Here is a 14352-nt window from a genome sequence, read left to right as displayed (position 1 = left end):
CATAAAGCCTGAATGTTTTAAAATGTGTCAAAATTTAGAGTTTTTGACACATATGGACATTTAGTTTTTTCATGAATAATCCCCTTGCATACTTTCTTCCCACAATTTCTAGAAAATTGTTATGGATTCCAGCACAGAGATCCATTGTGATCAAGGAACTTAATTCTCCGAAGTAGAGAATTCCTCACAGTGGAGCCATAATGTATTAACATGTACTTTTCTGGTTGCCTATTGTAACCATTTATAGTGCATCTTTTAATATATAGAGCAGATGTGAAAACCAAGTTCAATATCCACTCGAAAAATATTTAAAGCCCTGCGCCGGCTCGCCCCCTTCATGGCCATTGGAAGGTGGGAATATGTACTGTACAAATACTGGCCGTATCCTGGGAATTGCACCAATTTCAGGGCTTGTATGCCATGATAAATGTGCCCCATATACTAGTTTCTTGTAGGCTGTTTTTAAACTTTTGCTGTGAAATGATGCTATTAACTTTACTATAGCATGTGTCTAGTATTTAATGTCTTTTTTTTTTTTTAATATTTGTCCAAATTTCATCTACAGATTCCAAATTTTATATTACCCTGTTTTGGAATGTGGGAGGAGCCCTCTGCAAAGACAAGGAAACTCATGCAAATGTTCCTCTTGATCAGACCCAGGATTCCAAAACTACAAGACAACAGCGCGACCCACTAGGCTGTCATAAGAAGCTATGCATTTGCTGTATCCTTAACCTGTAACCTAAAGCTGAAAGTTCTTACCAGTTTAGCCTGTCGTTGCTGTTTTACCTTCTGTAAAAAGCGTAATCCAGGTTTGTTCCCGGCGGCCATCAATAAGGTATTGAAAAGACGAGGGGTTTCTTGTTTAGTGGGTATCAGGTGGGTAAAGCCTTTCCGAACAGGAGCGGGTGCCGATGGCTTTCCTTTATCCTTTAACAATTTCCTGTAATGTTAAAAAGGCAATATATATAAATGTATGTATATATGTATATATATATATATATATATATATAATAAATGTGGAAGCTTAACACAGTAAACCATCTACGGTATATAAAATCAGTACCCAACACTCCGACATATTCATCCAAGAGACTGCACATAGAAACTGTCGCTGATTCACTTCAATGTGGATCAGCTGGTAATAAAAGATCGAACTTATAGCTGTGGACAAGGTCCTTCTGACCTTTCACCTCTACATTTTGACTCATTTCACACTCATAAGACGCTCCCTCTTTTATAGGCTCTAAACCTAGACTGATTTGATATCCATCTCAATTTGAGCCTTCGATGACCTGAGCCCGTGACAATAAAGTTTGTTTCAATTATACATTTTGTCAAGAGCAAACATTTTACTGCATATTCTACTATAATTATTATGACTTCTAGTTATAAAGTTTCACAAGTCCTCTTACTTTTTTAATATGCGGCTGATTCATTTTTATTAAGTATTTTTATTAAGAACTTTCATTATGAATTTGTATTATGTCTAATGAATTTTTTTCATGTTGACTGAATTTGTATGCTCAAAGTACAATGAATTTGTATGATGTCCATTTTAATATTTACATATTTATAGAGTTATTTATGTTATTTTTAGTTACTCTATTTTGGACCTGATGAAGGGAGCGGTACGCCTCCGAAACTCATAGTCAATCACTGTAACGAGTTGTGAATAAATTGGTTTGACCAACGATCAGCTCAGGTCAAGCCTGTTTTTTTTCTCTACTTTCCAAAAACAGTTGAGGACATTCCCTGAATATTGGCATTCGGAATGGACCATACAACATAAAACATATTTAAACTTAAAGGGGTTGTCCACTTTAACTTTGTGTAAAGAAAAGTTGTACAATTTTTCAATAAACTTTCTCTACAAAGTTTCTGTCAACAGGAAGCTTTACTGTTCTGTTCTGATCCACTTCCTGCAGATAAACACTGGTTCCTGGTCATGTGATGTCACACAGGTGCACTGCACATTACATCATACAGCTCTGTGATACAAACTAACCATGCACCTGTGTGATGTTGGCATGGTGAGATTAGGCCTAAGGCCACTTGCTAATGAACATGTGCTTGCCCGGGCCTTGGCCGGGTGGTGGAGGGATGAGCAATACTCACCCTAATCCATAGAAATCCAAGTGGTGCTAACCATGACTGGCTAGGTCATGTTGAGCACCATGAACGGGTGCCATAAATCTCATTGTGGGCTGTGATAATACCACAAATTGTGAGGCCTTTTCATGGTCTCCCAATACAGTCATGTGCATGAGACCTATAGAAGGATGTGCATTGCCCTCTATTGGTTAGTAATGCAGATTTGGGGAATCTTGGTTGTGACTCATACAAGGTTGTGATCCCACTTCATCCAGCAGAAGGTCTATGCAAGGTTGATATATGTTTGGATGTCTGATCCTTTCCTGCAGTCTCCTCACTGTCCAGTCTTAGCATATCAGCCCCCCAACGTGTGGTACCTTTCCTTCCTCAACTTTACAATCTGCAGACCTGCTCTATGCATTGAGACTTCAAAGAATAACTTTTAGTTGATTATCCAAATTGTGTTGATAATTTGAAAGCCCCTTCACCATAGGAGTAACCTCGAAATTATGAGCACATTTTTTGGACATTCACCTGGTCGTTCTTAAAGGGAACCTGTCACCAGGGACCTCATTTTCACTAACAGGTTACAAAAGCGCATTACAGCTGCTTTGCAAATATATCTTTATGCTTTCTCTAATCATTTGCATTACAATATAATTGTGAGTTTCATAACTTACCTTGCACCCTGACAATCCTCTGTGTAGTTCTCTGTGCTGCTCAGCTCTCAGCCCCCACCTTTGTGCTTCAGTAAAGCTCCTCCCCCTCCCACTGATGTCAGCTCACCAGGCTGTGAGCTCTGTGAAGGAGCAGGAGGGAGGAGCTGTACAGGAGCACGAAGGTGGGGGCTGAGATCTGAGGAGTCTGCAGCACAGACAAGTCACATGTTGTTTTTTTGCATTCAAACCAAAGCCCAACCCCTGGGACTACTCAGAGGATTCTGTCATGGTGCAAGGTAAGTTATAACACACAATTATATTGTAATGGAAATACTTAGAGAAAGCAGAAAGGCAGATTTGCACTGCAGCTGCAATGACCTTCTGCAACCTGTCTTTAGTGAAAATGAGGTCCCTGGTGACCGGTTCACTTTAAGGGACTACAAAACTAAACACAACATCTATGGACACATCTACAGTCTAAATACACAGGGCTCTATTTTTTACTGGACAATCTTAGATTTTTTCTGCTTTGATTCTTAAAGTCACTGAATTGGCATCCAAGGTGCAGTGAGATTGAAGGTGAGATTACAAGTATTGATCCGAGCTTACTAGAAGAGCCGCTTTGTGAAAGATTCAATCCATTCCCTTTGTGCCAGAGCGAGCAATTTGTGCGAGATCATTGCATTTGTTCTCTTCTAAATATAACACCTATATCTTCCTATGATAACAATACACATGAATGGCGCATACACACATACAGCTCATGCACATTGATAGGGCATGTGAATAACGCACGTGATGCTGTTCATCAGAGAATAGGCTTAGGGTCAGGTCTTATTTCTAGGGTGAGAAGGTCAGAAGGTGCAAGTATTTATTGGAGATGAATGAAGGGATTGTCCTGTTATTGGACCCCTGTAATGGGGGTTTTGAACCCATTTTGTGGGCTTAGGTTTACTTTAGTGCATTTCTTGCACTGGATCAGTTTAATAGGAAAATCAGTTCTTTTTATATTTGTTGAAAAAATAGGTGGTCACTAAGGACTAAAAGTGAGAACTATTGATCCAGGTGTCAGGTAAAATAAGAGATAAGACACAGAAAGAAAACTGAATTTCCGACTTTTACTGAACTTCCCACTTTCATTTTCGGTCAGACTGAGGGCATGTGACGTATTCTCATAGTCTACAAGTTTCTACATTTTGTTCCAAAAATACATTGAAAATGATTATTTTTTTTGCCCAATTTTGAATGCAATTTTACTCAATTACCAATTTCCTGTTAGGTTCTTGTACCTACCCTGTCTGCTAACGCCTGTCACTACTTGCCAGTTCTTGTACTTACCCTGTCCACTAACGCCCGCCTCTGCCTGCAGGTTCTTGGACTTACCCTGTCCACTAGCCCATGTCCCTGCCTGCCAGTTCTTGGACTTACCCTGTCCGCTAACCCCCGTCACTGCCTGCAGGGTCTTGTACTTACCCTGTCCACTAACCCCCGTCACTGCCTGCCGGCTCTTGTACTTACCCTGTCTGTTAACATACGTCACTGCCTGCAGGTTCGTAATGTCAATGCATATGCATTGCATGGAAGGAGGAAGCCGGCGACCTTCCTGCCCTCTTCCCCTATGTGACTGCCCCCATGTTTGTAATTTCAGTGCATGCGCAGTGCATGGAAGGAGGAAGCCTGTTGACCTTGGTTTCCTCCTTCCAAGCATTGCGCATGCGCTGATATTACAAACCTGCGGGCAGTGACACGGGTTAGTGGGCAGGGCGGAAGGGTGGTGCCGTGGGGCAGTTTTAGTGAGATGCACAGATTAGAGAGGTCCAGTCATGCTCCTCCGCCTCCTCTCTGACTTGCATACTGCAACACCCTCGCCGATGCAAGGCAGAGAGGTTGTTGAGAATATGTCCCACCATGTAGCTTGCAGCCTGTGAAGGGTCTGATCAACCCCACAGCATGTCACTACATAACACAGGGGAACACTGCAGCGGTAGAGCCTGCCTGGTAAGGCAGGAGTTAATTGTTTTCTGTGATGTGATATGTGTCAGCCAATCACAGTTGTTCATGTATTATGTCTGTGAGCTGAGATGTAATTGGAGGAGTAGCCACCACCTGACCAGTGGGAGTAACAAAACCCCTGGTCAGGAAACTTCTAGAAGTTAGTCAGACCCAGGAGTCTGGAGAAGCAGACTGGAGTTAATCCAGTACAGACCAGATTAGAGACTCTGAAGAGTCAGTGCAGCCAGCACACCAGACCAGAGCAGGAGAGCTCAGCTCCCTGCCTGAAGAACTAAGAGCTAGTTAGTGAGAGGAAAGGGGTATCATCCTACCTTCAAGGGTGATACCTGAAGCAACCCAGGACAAGCTGAAGCATCCTACTAGGACACAGCTATCTCCCAGCCTGCCCTTTGCATCCAGGCCAATGATCCATCCTGTGGCTCCCTCCAACTACATCTCCAGCATTCCACCATTCTGTCAAGGCACGTTGCTACGGTTCCTGTCGGTTCCAATAAAGAACTGTAAGTTGTTTTTGTTCAACTACGGCTGTCACCATCACGGGCACCCTGTCCACCACACAGAGACTCATACTCTAGACACCAAAGGGTTGCCCCAGGGAGAACCGCTATAGCAGCCTCTCCCTCATCAGAGCAGTGTGGCGCAGGAGAAAATTCAGCCCGCCACAGCTCCTGGCGGGAAGAACTTAAGCTTCGCCCTCTTGTGCGATAGTTTCCTGCTCCACCTCAGCGCAGGAAGTGAACCGCTGACCGCCTTGTGGAGTGAAGATGCAGCTCCCATTCTGGCGAGACCGAGGCCTTCACCTCCCAGTGAGGAACCGGAGCTCCTTGAGGCCTTTGAGACTCTAATCATTGTGGCAGCGCATCCTGTCCGGAGACCCTTTGCTGCGCACTGGCTGCATCGCGGTACGACTCGGGCCTCCTTTGCGGACACTTACCTCCAGTCTGGGACGGAGGGTACCCCTCTACACGCCTCCACTTTGCTAACTGCCGAACCTCTCTGCAATAGGTCCAAAATGGCAGACCATCCTCAGCTGCCATTTTCCCCGGCTGGGACTCCGGTTCAACCCCTGCAGAGGACCCTCTCCACTATCGGTGTACAGGTTCCGTATGCACCGGAGGGTTTTCGTTTTGTTTTGGGGAATCTGGCGCAGCGAGCCCAAGCGGGAGGGAAACCGCTGCTATTCCCCTGGGCTCCCACTGCCCTGGAAGCTATCTTAGAAGAGCCCAACACTCCTGTTGCCATTGCTGACTGTCCTGTGGAATATCCAGGACCACCTGCTAAGAGGCCCAGGCTGTCCGGTGAGAATGCCCTGCCAGCTACAGAGGTTACCACCGCCAGTGCAACCGCGCCCCCAACAGCTGTAGGTCAGTCCAGGAACAACAATCCTTCAGCTGTCAGCAATGAAGAAGTTACAGCTCCTGCGGTCATCATCATGCGCTCCACAGCGCCCCCAGCTACTGAAGGTCAGTCAGAGAAGTGCCTGTCTCCTTCCTTTGCTGAGATGCCTGCCGCCGCAGATGACCTCCATGCTGTTCCAGCTTCTGGGTGTCTCATGTCAGCAGTTCCAGTTTCTACCACCAGATGTCTTCAGGTGACAGATCTCAACACTGCTTTCTTCACCCAGGCTGATGATGTCCCTGCTGCAGTTCCTGCTCCCGTGCCTGCAGCCATTGCTCTTGAGCAGCAAGAATGAACCCCTGAAGGGCTGCAAGCCTTCTTCAGGTACTATGTAAATATATTGTACATATCCCTACCCTTCCTTGGTTGAACTTGATGGACAAGTGTCTTTTTTCAACCGTATAAACTATGAAACTATATGATTATTACCATTGCTATCCCATTTGGGCTGAACGCCCGCTATCCCACAAGAGCCAGAAACTTTCCTGAGACTCTTCCCCTATTTACTTATCTCAGTCAAGAGACTTTCCTTGAACTGGCCACTGTCATGTGCTATGATAGCACCTCTTCCTCTGCCACAGCAGAGATTCCTACAAAGGACTCTGTCCCTCTACACAAAGAGGAGACCCTTTGCTTTTTTTATTGCACTTTTCCCCACATCAAGGGCTGTACCCAGAAGATGGACTTTGCTAATAAAGACCTTCTGAGAGACTTTTGCCAACTCCAAGGAAAAGTTGCTACCTCATTGCTATTGTATTGCACTTAAAGCCTTCCTTTTAGGTATGGACATTCTGCATGAACTATTATGCCTTTCCCTTTTTAGGTGAAGAGACATTCATCTTCTGCTACCCTGAGTAGCCTACCTCTGTAACGTTTGCAACGTTATGTTTAAAATGTGTACCCATTGGGCTCCTACGCCAATGAGAGTTTACAACATGTTTGCACACTGTCAATTTATGTCAGTAGTTTGCACTAACCTTTTATAGGCTTTTCAGATTGTAGAGTGACTGTGTCGGACCGTCTCTATGTAAACCCTGACCGCAATCTTATGCCTCAAACCGAAGCTTCGTAAGTGGGGGTAGTCCGTAAACTGCGGGTCCTTAGGGGACCGGGGGTGTTAAAGATGTAGCACCTGGATACCACTCATACAAGGGTAAGAATGTCAGTCGGCAGGTACTTATACAACCCAGGTGCCTGTCTCCAGGACCATGGGCGGTTTGTCCCTACAGATCATGTAGCCTGCACTTCACAGAAGTGTCCTTTTCGTAATCTACCTCTACCGGCCATCACTTGCACGGACCCCCCAGAGGTTCCCCGCTGCTGGCCAACGGTTGGTCCTCTGCGCCCCAACCAGTCCGTAGTTGAGCCGAGGGCGGCTCTTTCAACTGCCCCGGGGGTATGCAACACCCTTGCCGATGCAAGGCAGAGAGGTTGTTGAGAATACGTCCCACCATGTAGCTTGTAGCATGTGAAGGGTCTGATCAACCCCACAGCATGTCACTACATAACACAGGGGAACACTGCAGCGGTAGAGCCTGCCTGGTAAGGCAGGAGTTAATTGTTTTCTGTGATGTGATATGTGTCAGCCAATCACAGTTGTTCATGTATTATGTCTGTGAACTGAGATGTAATTGGAGGAGTATCCACCACCTGACCAGTGGGAGTAACAAAACCCCTGGTCAGGAAACTTCTAGAAGTCAGTCAGACCCAGGAGTCTGGAGAAGCAGACTGGAGTTAATCCAGTACAGACCAGATTAGAGACTCTGAAGAGTCAGTGCAGCCAGCACACCAGACCAGCTCCCTGCCTGAAGAGTGGAACTAAGAGCTAGTTAGTGAGAGGAAAGGGGTATCATCCTACCTTCAAGGGTGATACCTGAAGCAACCCAGGACAAGCTGAAGCATCCTACTAGGACACAGCTATCTCCCAGCCTGCCCATTGCATACAGGCTGATGATCCACCCTGTGGCTCCCTCCAACTACATCTCCAGCATTCCACCATTCTGTCAAGGCACGTTGCTACGGTTCCTGTCGGTTCCAATAAAGAACTGTAAGTTGTTTTTGTTCAACCTCTGCCTCCGTCTGGTCCCTGCTACTACGGCTGTCACCATCACGGGCACCCTATCCACTACACAGAGACTCATACTCTAGACACCAAAGGGTTGCCCCAGGGAGAACCGCTATAGCAGCCTCTCCCTCATCATTTCTTGCCAACACCACCCTGCTGGAGACCTGCCAGGCTGTAGGACAGCCCTCCGGTTCCCCATACCAAGCACCGTGACACTAGCGTGCTTAGGCCGCAACCACCAGCCACTCAGGTACTGCGGGCCCCGGCTGACTCCAGGCCCCTTTAAATACTGCGCAGGCTAAAGTGAGAGATGCTATTATGTATAAGATTTTATTGCAGCGATACATAGGCATACGATGGATGTGTGCACTCTGCCTGCATATTATAGGGACAGTAAACCTGAATGTAACATTACAAGCGTGAGTTATTGGATGATACAACGGCGGGATTTCATTACACTCTGTTTATTAAGAATATAATGGTATCATTTCGGAGGAGAGATGAGAAGAGCGGAGAAATGGGTTTTATCAGAAGCTTGTATATACACAGCGCAGCGCTCCAGACTCACATCCGCTTCACTTTTTTGCCTTATATTACAATGATTCATAATTAGCAGCTCGAGGACCCCCAATAGGTCACAACTAAGAATTTCCTTAATCATGAATTGATGAATGAAACTAATTGAATGGCTGAGTAATTACCGATCTGACATGTTCTCATGAAATCATTACATGGCCTGTTGTGAAATTATACACTAGCACAATACAGGATTAATGTCTCATCTCCCTCAATACTGTATAACGAGACATGGCTGCCACTGGCGGGGGAACCTGCCAGCAGGATCGGGGGTAAGTATGTCTGTAGCACGTGATGAGCACTTATGTGCAGATTTGCATGTAATACAGTAGCACCGAAGTGAATGCAGATTTATAACAATGCTTTTCGCTACAGATATTTGACCTACATATCCAGCTTTGCAAAGCAAATATTGAGCTTCACCCCGACCACAAAAGTCGTGGCAATAAACTACCATCAAAATCCATCATGATAAATCATGGACACTTACCCATAGATCCAGGCACCCTGACTGTTTTAATCTTCTTATATTTGTTATCCATGGCCGCTTTCCTTCTAAAATCAACTTTTAAAATTATGCTAATGAATCTAAAGGGCTCCTGGGGGTGTTACCAGAGTCTCTCCATGCAGTAGATTCACAAGCTGTTGCACTTCCCATCTCACACTGTGGGGCACATTTACTAAGGGTCCGAACGTCGCACTTTTGTCGGGTTTCACAACTATTTCCGTTTTGCAATGAATTGCTCCGGGTTTTTGGCGCACGCGATCAGATTGTGGTGCATCGGCGCCGGCTTGCATGCAACATAAATAGGGGGGTGGGCCGTCGGACAACCCAACAGATTCGGACAAACCACGGAATTTAAAAAAGGAAATGTATCGTAAGATCAGCACTCACATTCACCAGGAAGAAGCAGGTGAACTCCGTTGGACCACGGCGCACGACCTTAGGGACGGATGCAGGAACTCGGGCGCACGTCCTTAGTGAATCGTGGCAGTCCCGAATCCGCGTCGGACAACGCACCATGGGATTGCGACAGGACCGGGTAGGTAAATCTGCCCCTGTGTGTTGAAACTTCATGTGCTACAGTGAGATTACATCAGGCAGAGGAAGGAGGAAGTATTGAGGGAGCAGGGAGGAGGTGAAGACACTGTAACAGCCTGTAAAGTTACAGCACAAAGGGTCCACGGTAACACCCCCATAAGGTTGTCAGAAGCTGTCTGGTGAGCCTGTGCAACTCATCCAGGTGCCCTAACCTGGTAAACTTAGTAACTGCAGCCTGGGAGGTTAAGAGTTAATTGTACTATCCAATTGAATGCTCTGTAATTATTGTGAAGGAAGGAGTGAGCTGGTTGGACAAGTGCCTGTCACCTCATAAGAGGGAGTTGATAAAACCCCTTGTGGGTGGGAGCACATGCTCCACTCTTAGGCTGTCACTCTGAGGAGTCCAGTGTACCTGAGCTGCAGAAGTCAGTGTTCCAGACCAGGAAGCAAAGGTGTAACAGGCAAGCTGCCTGACACCTTGGTCAGTCAGGAGACTAAAGCCAAGAACAGAAGTCCACCATCTGGACTCAGCTCCATCTCTAGTAGCCCAGCCTAAAGCTACTGACCAGGCTGCTTGAGGACCTGCACTCCGTCCAGATATCTCCTACCATCTGCTGCCGTTTAAGGCGTGTGATTCCTTGATCAGGCTGTTCACCATCACTGGCTTCCCATCCTCCATCACCCAGGGATCTGGCCACAGCGCAGTGCATCACCGCACTCTGACCGGGTCGGGGTGCACGTCTGCCTATGGAAGGAGGAGGGGTGAAGAGATCTACATATTCTCTGTAATAACAGATCACTGGGAAACAGGAAAAGTTTATCTAGAAATGTTTGAGAGTGCCTCCTGCAATGTTGCTTTAACTTGTGAGCTGTAACATTCACTTTAAGGGTCACTTTTGATTATAACCTAAGGCTTTATTCATGTAATAGATGGGAAGTGTGGATCAAGGTGCTAATAGAACTTCCATGGATGTGTTGTCCCTTCCTGATGCCTTCTAGCCTCCGCAATGTACAGTGTTTTTTTATTATGTCATGTACATAGAAGGGTCAAATGTCCTGGAAATAGGGCAAAAGTCAACTACATTTACACAACGTCTTCTGTGGACTTTGATCTAATAGTAATTGGAGTTCAAATCAGGAATATAAGGGCTCAAAACACAAAAAAAAACACTTTGGGCCAGAATTTAATTCATATGGTCTGCGTTACTGACTAGATCATAATGTATCTATTATTACTTTAAAGGGGTTGGCCACTTTTTTACATAAGTTGCCCACTTGCCTTAACTGCCTAAATAATAATCTCTCAATCTTCATCAAGTGATTCAGCTATCCTGTTACCGATTTTAGTATGTCTGCAACTCTCCTTGGATCTTTGTTAACATTTCTGAGCTCTGCTGAATAGGAGGAGTTGTAGCAGCAGAGTTAGGACTCATCCTACTTCCCCCTCCCCTTTCCTTGTGTCTGTCAGTGAGACGGACTGTGAGAGAAAGAGACACAGTGGGAGATGCCATGAAGAGAGGGCAGCATGGTGAGATCAGGGAAAGGCTGAAGCTCTTAAAAGAGGCAAAGACACAGGTACATATACATGCAGAGACATGTCTAATGGAACTGATTTATTGAAAGGTGGCCAACCCCTTTAAGCAGCATAATACAGACACTATGGGGCAGATTTACTTACCCGGTCCTGTCGCGTTCCAGTGGCGCATTCTCCATCTAGGATTCGGGTCTTCCGGCGACTCACTAAGGTTGTGCGCCCGATGTCCACCAGGTGTCGCTACTGCGCCGAGGTCCGCTGAGGTCTGCTGGAGTTCACACAACCTATTCCTGGTGCATATAAGTGCGTGTCAAGTGACACATTTTTTTTTTTAAATACCGTGGTTTTTCCGAATCCGCCGGCCAATCCCCCCATTTCCGTCGCATGCACCCCGGCACCGATGCGCCACAATCCGATCGCGTAAGCCAAAAACCCGGGGCAAAACGGCGTAAACCGGTAATTTTCGGGAAACCCGACAAAAAAGAGCGATTCGGACCCTTAGTAAATGTGCCCCTATGTACCAGTATTATTAGTATACATTAGTGGGACTTACTTTGCTTTCTTTGTAAGGAGCTTATTTGAATCTGGATAGTGAACCAAGATTTCACCAAGACTCTTCTTATCCAGGATGAAAAGATTTGCAAATCCATGAGCCACAACATTAGCAGTTCTGCGGTTTCCTCCTCCAGCAGATAGGAGACTGAAAGACATTTTAGAAGTTTAGGTAATGAAGGCCACATGTGTCATTAGTCATGGAAGGGACATCGATCCAACATATACTGTGACATACCAAAAGATGTGTCATTTTTGCAATTTTTAAAACGTCAGGTATCAAATTATCTCTTAATATAAATATAAAAATAAATATAAACTGATCTGCAGTAACCTGGTATGACCACTACACAGAGAATGGGGCTGTCTGCTTCTTGTTTCATTCTGTATGCATGAGCTGCTGAGTATATCCAATTTATGAAGCTGCTGGGAGCTCCACCAATTTGATGTTGAGGACCCATCACATGGATATGTTATTAATTTATTTATCCCTGAACTACCCCTTTACATGAAGATGGTAACTGGTGTTGGGTTGATGCTGGTTGAAGACCAATAGACTAATGTAATTGATAGAAACAGAAACTCACATTTAGGAGTCACATTCGGGGTAAATTTGTTTTTTTGTAGAATTTTTTGCGCAATCACAGTCAAAATAATCAGTTTATACTGGGGTTAAAAAATCATTCCTACCCAAAGCTAAGAATAAAGCTAAGAACCTCTACTGTGGTTCATCGCTGTCACTGTAACATTTTAGAAATATAGTTTTCGACAACATAGAAGATGACATGAAATAAAACCTGATTTCTCCAAACACGGCTCCGGCCTTCAGAGTAACCAGGACCTTCTGATCATCGGGTCCCCCAAGAACCTGGACAGCTCCTTGTTTGATGATGTACATCTCTCGCCCGATCTCTCCCTGTATTATTGTGTAAATAGGTGAAGGTTATTATTGTATGTGCTTGCAAATTGCCCAATATATAAAGTTTACAATTTTGTTTTAAGATCTTTGCTGAGAACTTGGTGTATTGGGGGTTACTTATTAATATTTTTTTACATAAAATGTATTCTATTCTTTTAGAGAGAAGTGACACATTTTTGGTTTGTAGGTATGTGTAAGTTGTTTGCCCAAATTCAGTAGTTTTTCTCTGCCCTCCTCTGAGTCCTCTGTGTCTATGACCTGCAGACTCTGCCCTCTTCTGAGTCCTCTGTGTCTATGACCTGCAGGCTGTGCCCTCCTCTGAGTCCTCTGTGTCTATGACCTGCAGAATCTGCCCTCTTCTGAGTCCTCTGTGTCTATGACCTGCAGGCTTTGCCATCCTCTGAGTCCCCTGTGTCTATGATCTGTAGGCTGTGCCCTCCTCTGAGTCCTCTGTGTCTATGACCTGCAGGCTGTACCCCCCTCTGAGTCTTCTGTGTCTATGACCTGCAGGCTGTGCCCTCCTCTGAGTCCTCTGTGTCTATGATCAGCCGGCTGTGCCCTCCTCTGAGTCCTCTATGTCTATGACCTGCAGACTCTGCCCTCCTCTGAGTCCTCTGTGTCTATGATCTGTAGGCTGTGCCCTCCTCTGAGTCCTCTGTGTCTATGACCTGCAGACTCGGCCCTCTTCTGAGTCCTCTGTGTCTATGACCTACATGCTCTCCCCTTCTCTGAGTCCTCTGTAACTACGATCTGCAGACTCGGCCCTCCTCTGAGTCCTCTGTGTCTATGACCCGCAGACTCTTCCCTCCTCTGAGTCCTCTGTGTCTATGACCTGCAGACTCTGCCCTCTTCTAAGTCCTCTGTTTCTATGACCTACATGCTCTCCCCTCCTCTGAGTCCTCTGTATTTATGATCTGCAGACTCGGCCCTTCTCTGAGTCCTCTGTGTCTATGACCTGCAGCATGTGTACTCCTCTGAGTCCTCTGTGTCTATGACCTGCAGCATGTGTACTCCTCTGAGTCCTCTGTTTCTATGACCTGTAGGCTGTGCCGTCCTCTGAGTGCTCTGTTTCTATGACCTACATGCTCTCCCCTCCTCTGAGTCCTCTGTGTCTATGACCTGCAGACTCTTCCCTCCTCTGAGTCCTCTGTGTCTATGACCTGCAGGCTGTGCCCTCCTCTGAGTCCTCTGTGTCTATGACCCGCAGACTCTTCCCTCCTCTGAGTCCTGTGTGTCTATGACCTGCAGGCTGTGCCCTCCTCTGAGCCCTCTGTGTCTATGACCCGCAGACTCTTCCCTCCTCTGAGTCCTCTGTGTCTATGACCTGCAGGCTGTGCCCTCCTCTGAGTCCTCTGTGTCTATGACCTGCAGGCTGCGCCCTCCTCTGAGTCCTCTGTGTCTATGACCTGTAGGCTGTGCCATCCTGAGTCCTCTGTGTCTATGATCAGCCAGCTGTGCCCTCCTCTGAGTCCTCTGTGTCTATGACCTGTAGGCTGTGCC

At 46.0% G+C, this 14352-nt stretch overlaps 1 protein-coding gene across 2 annotated transcripts in view; it reads right to left on the bottom strand.

Moving 5' to 3' along the window:
* Positions 1-14352, bottom strand: part of CNGB3 (cyclic nucleotide gated channel subunit beta 3) — a 121126-nt gene that overhangs the window by 14727 nt on the left and 92047 nt on the right. The window contains exons 16-18 of one of the 2 annotated variants that reach the window (XM_072151582.1): positions 12731-12849; positions 11935-12081; positions 763-943 (exon numbers count right to left, since the gene is read on the bottom strand). In XM_072151582.1, the coding sequence (XP_072007683.1) occupies positions 763-943; positions 11935-12081; positions 12731-12849 (447 nt within the window). The remainder of the gene's footprint in view (positions 1-762; positions 944-11934; positions 12082-12730; positions 12850-14352) is intronic. The other variant, XM_072151584.1, reaches the window with a different exon arrangement.

This window comes from Engystomops pustulosus, chromosome 5 (genome assembly GCF_040894005.1).
Source record: "Engystomops pustulosus chromosome 5, aEngPut4.maternal, whole genome shotgun sequence".
NCBI lineage: Eukaryota > Metazoa > Chordata > Amphibia > Anura > Leptodactylidae > Engystomops > Engystomops pustulosus.
Note: the sequence above shows the minus strand (reverse complement) of the source record. Positions and strands in the feature narration are given on the sequence as shown.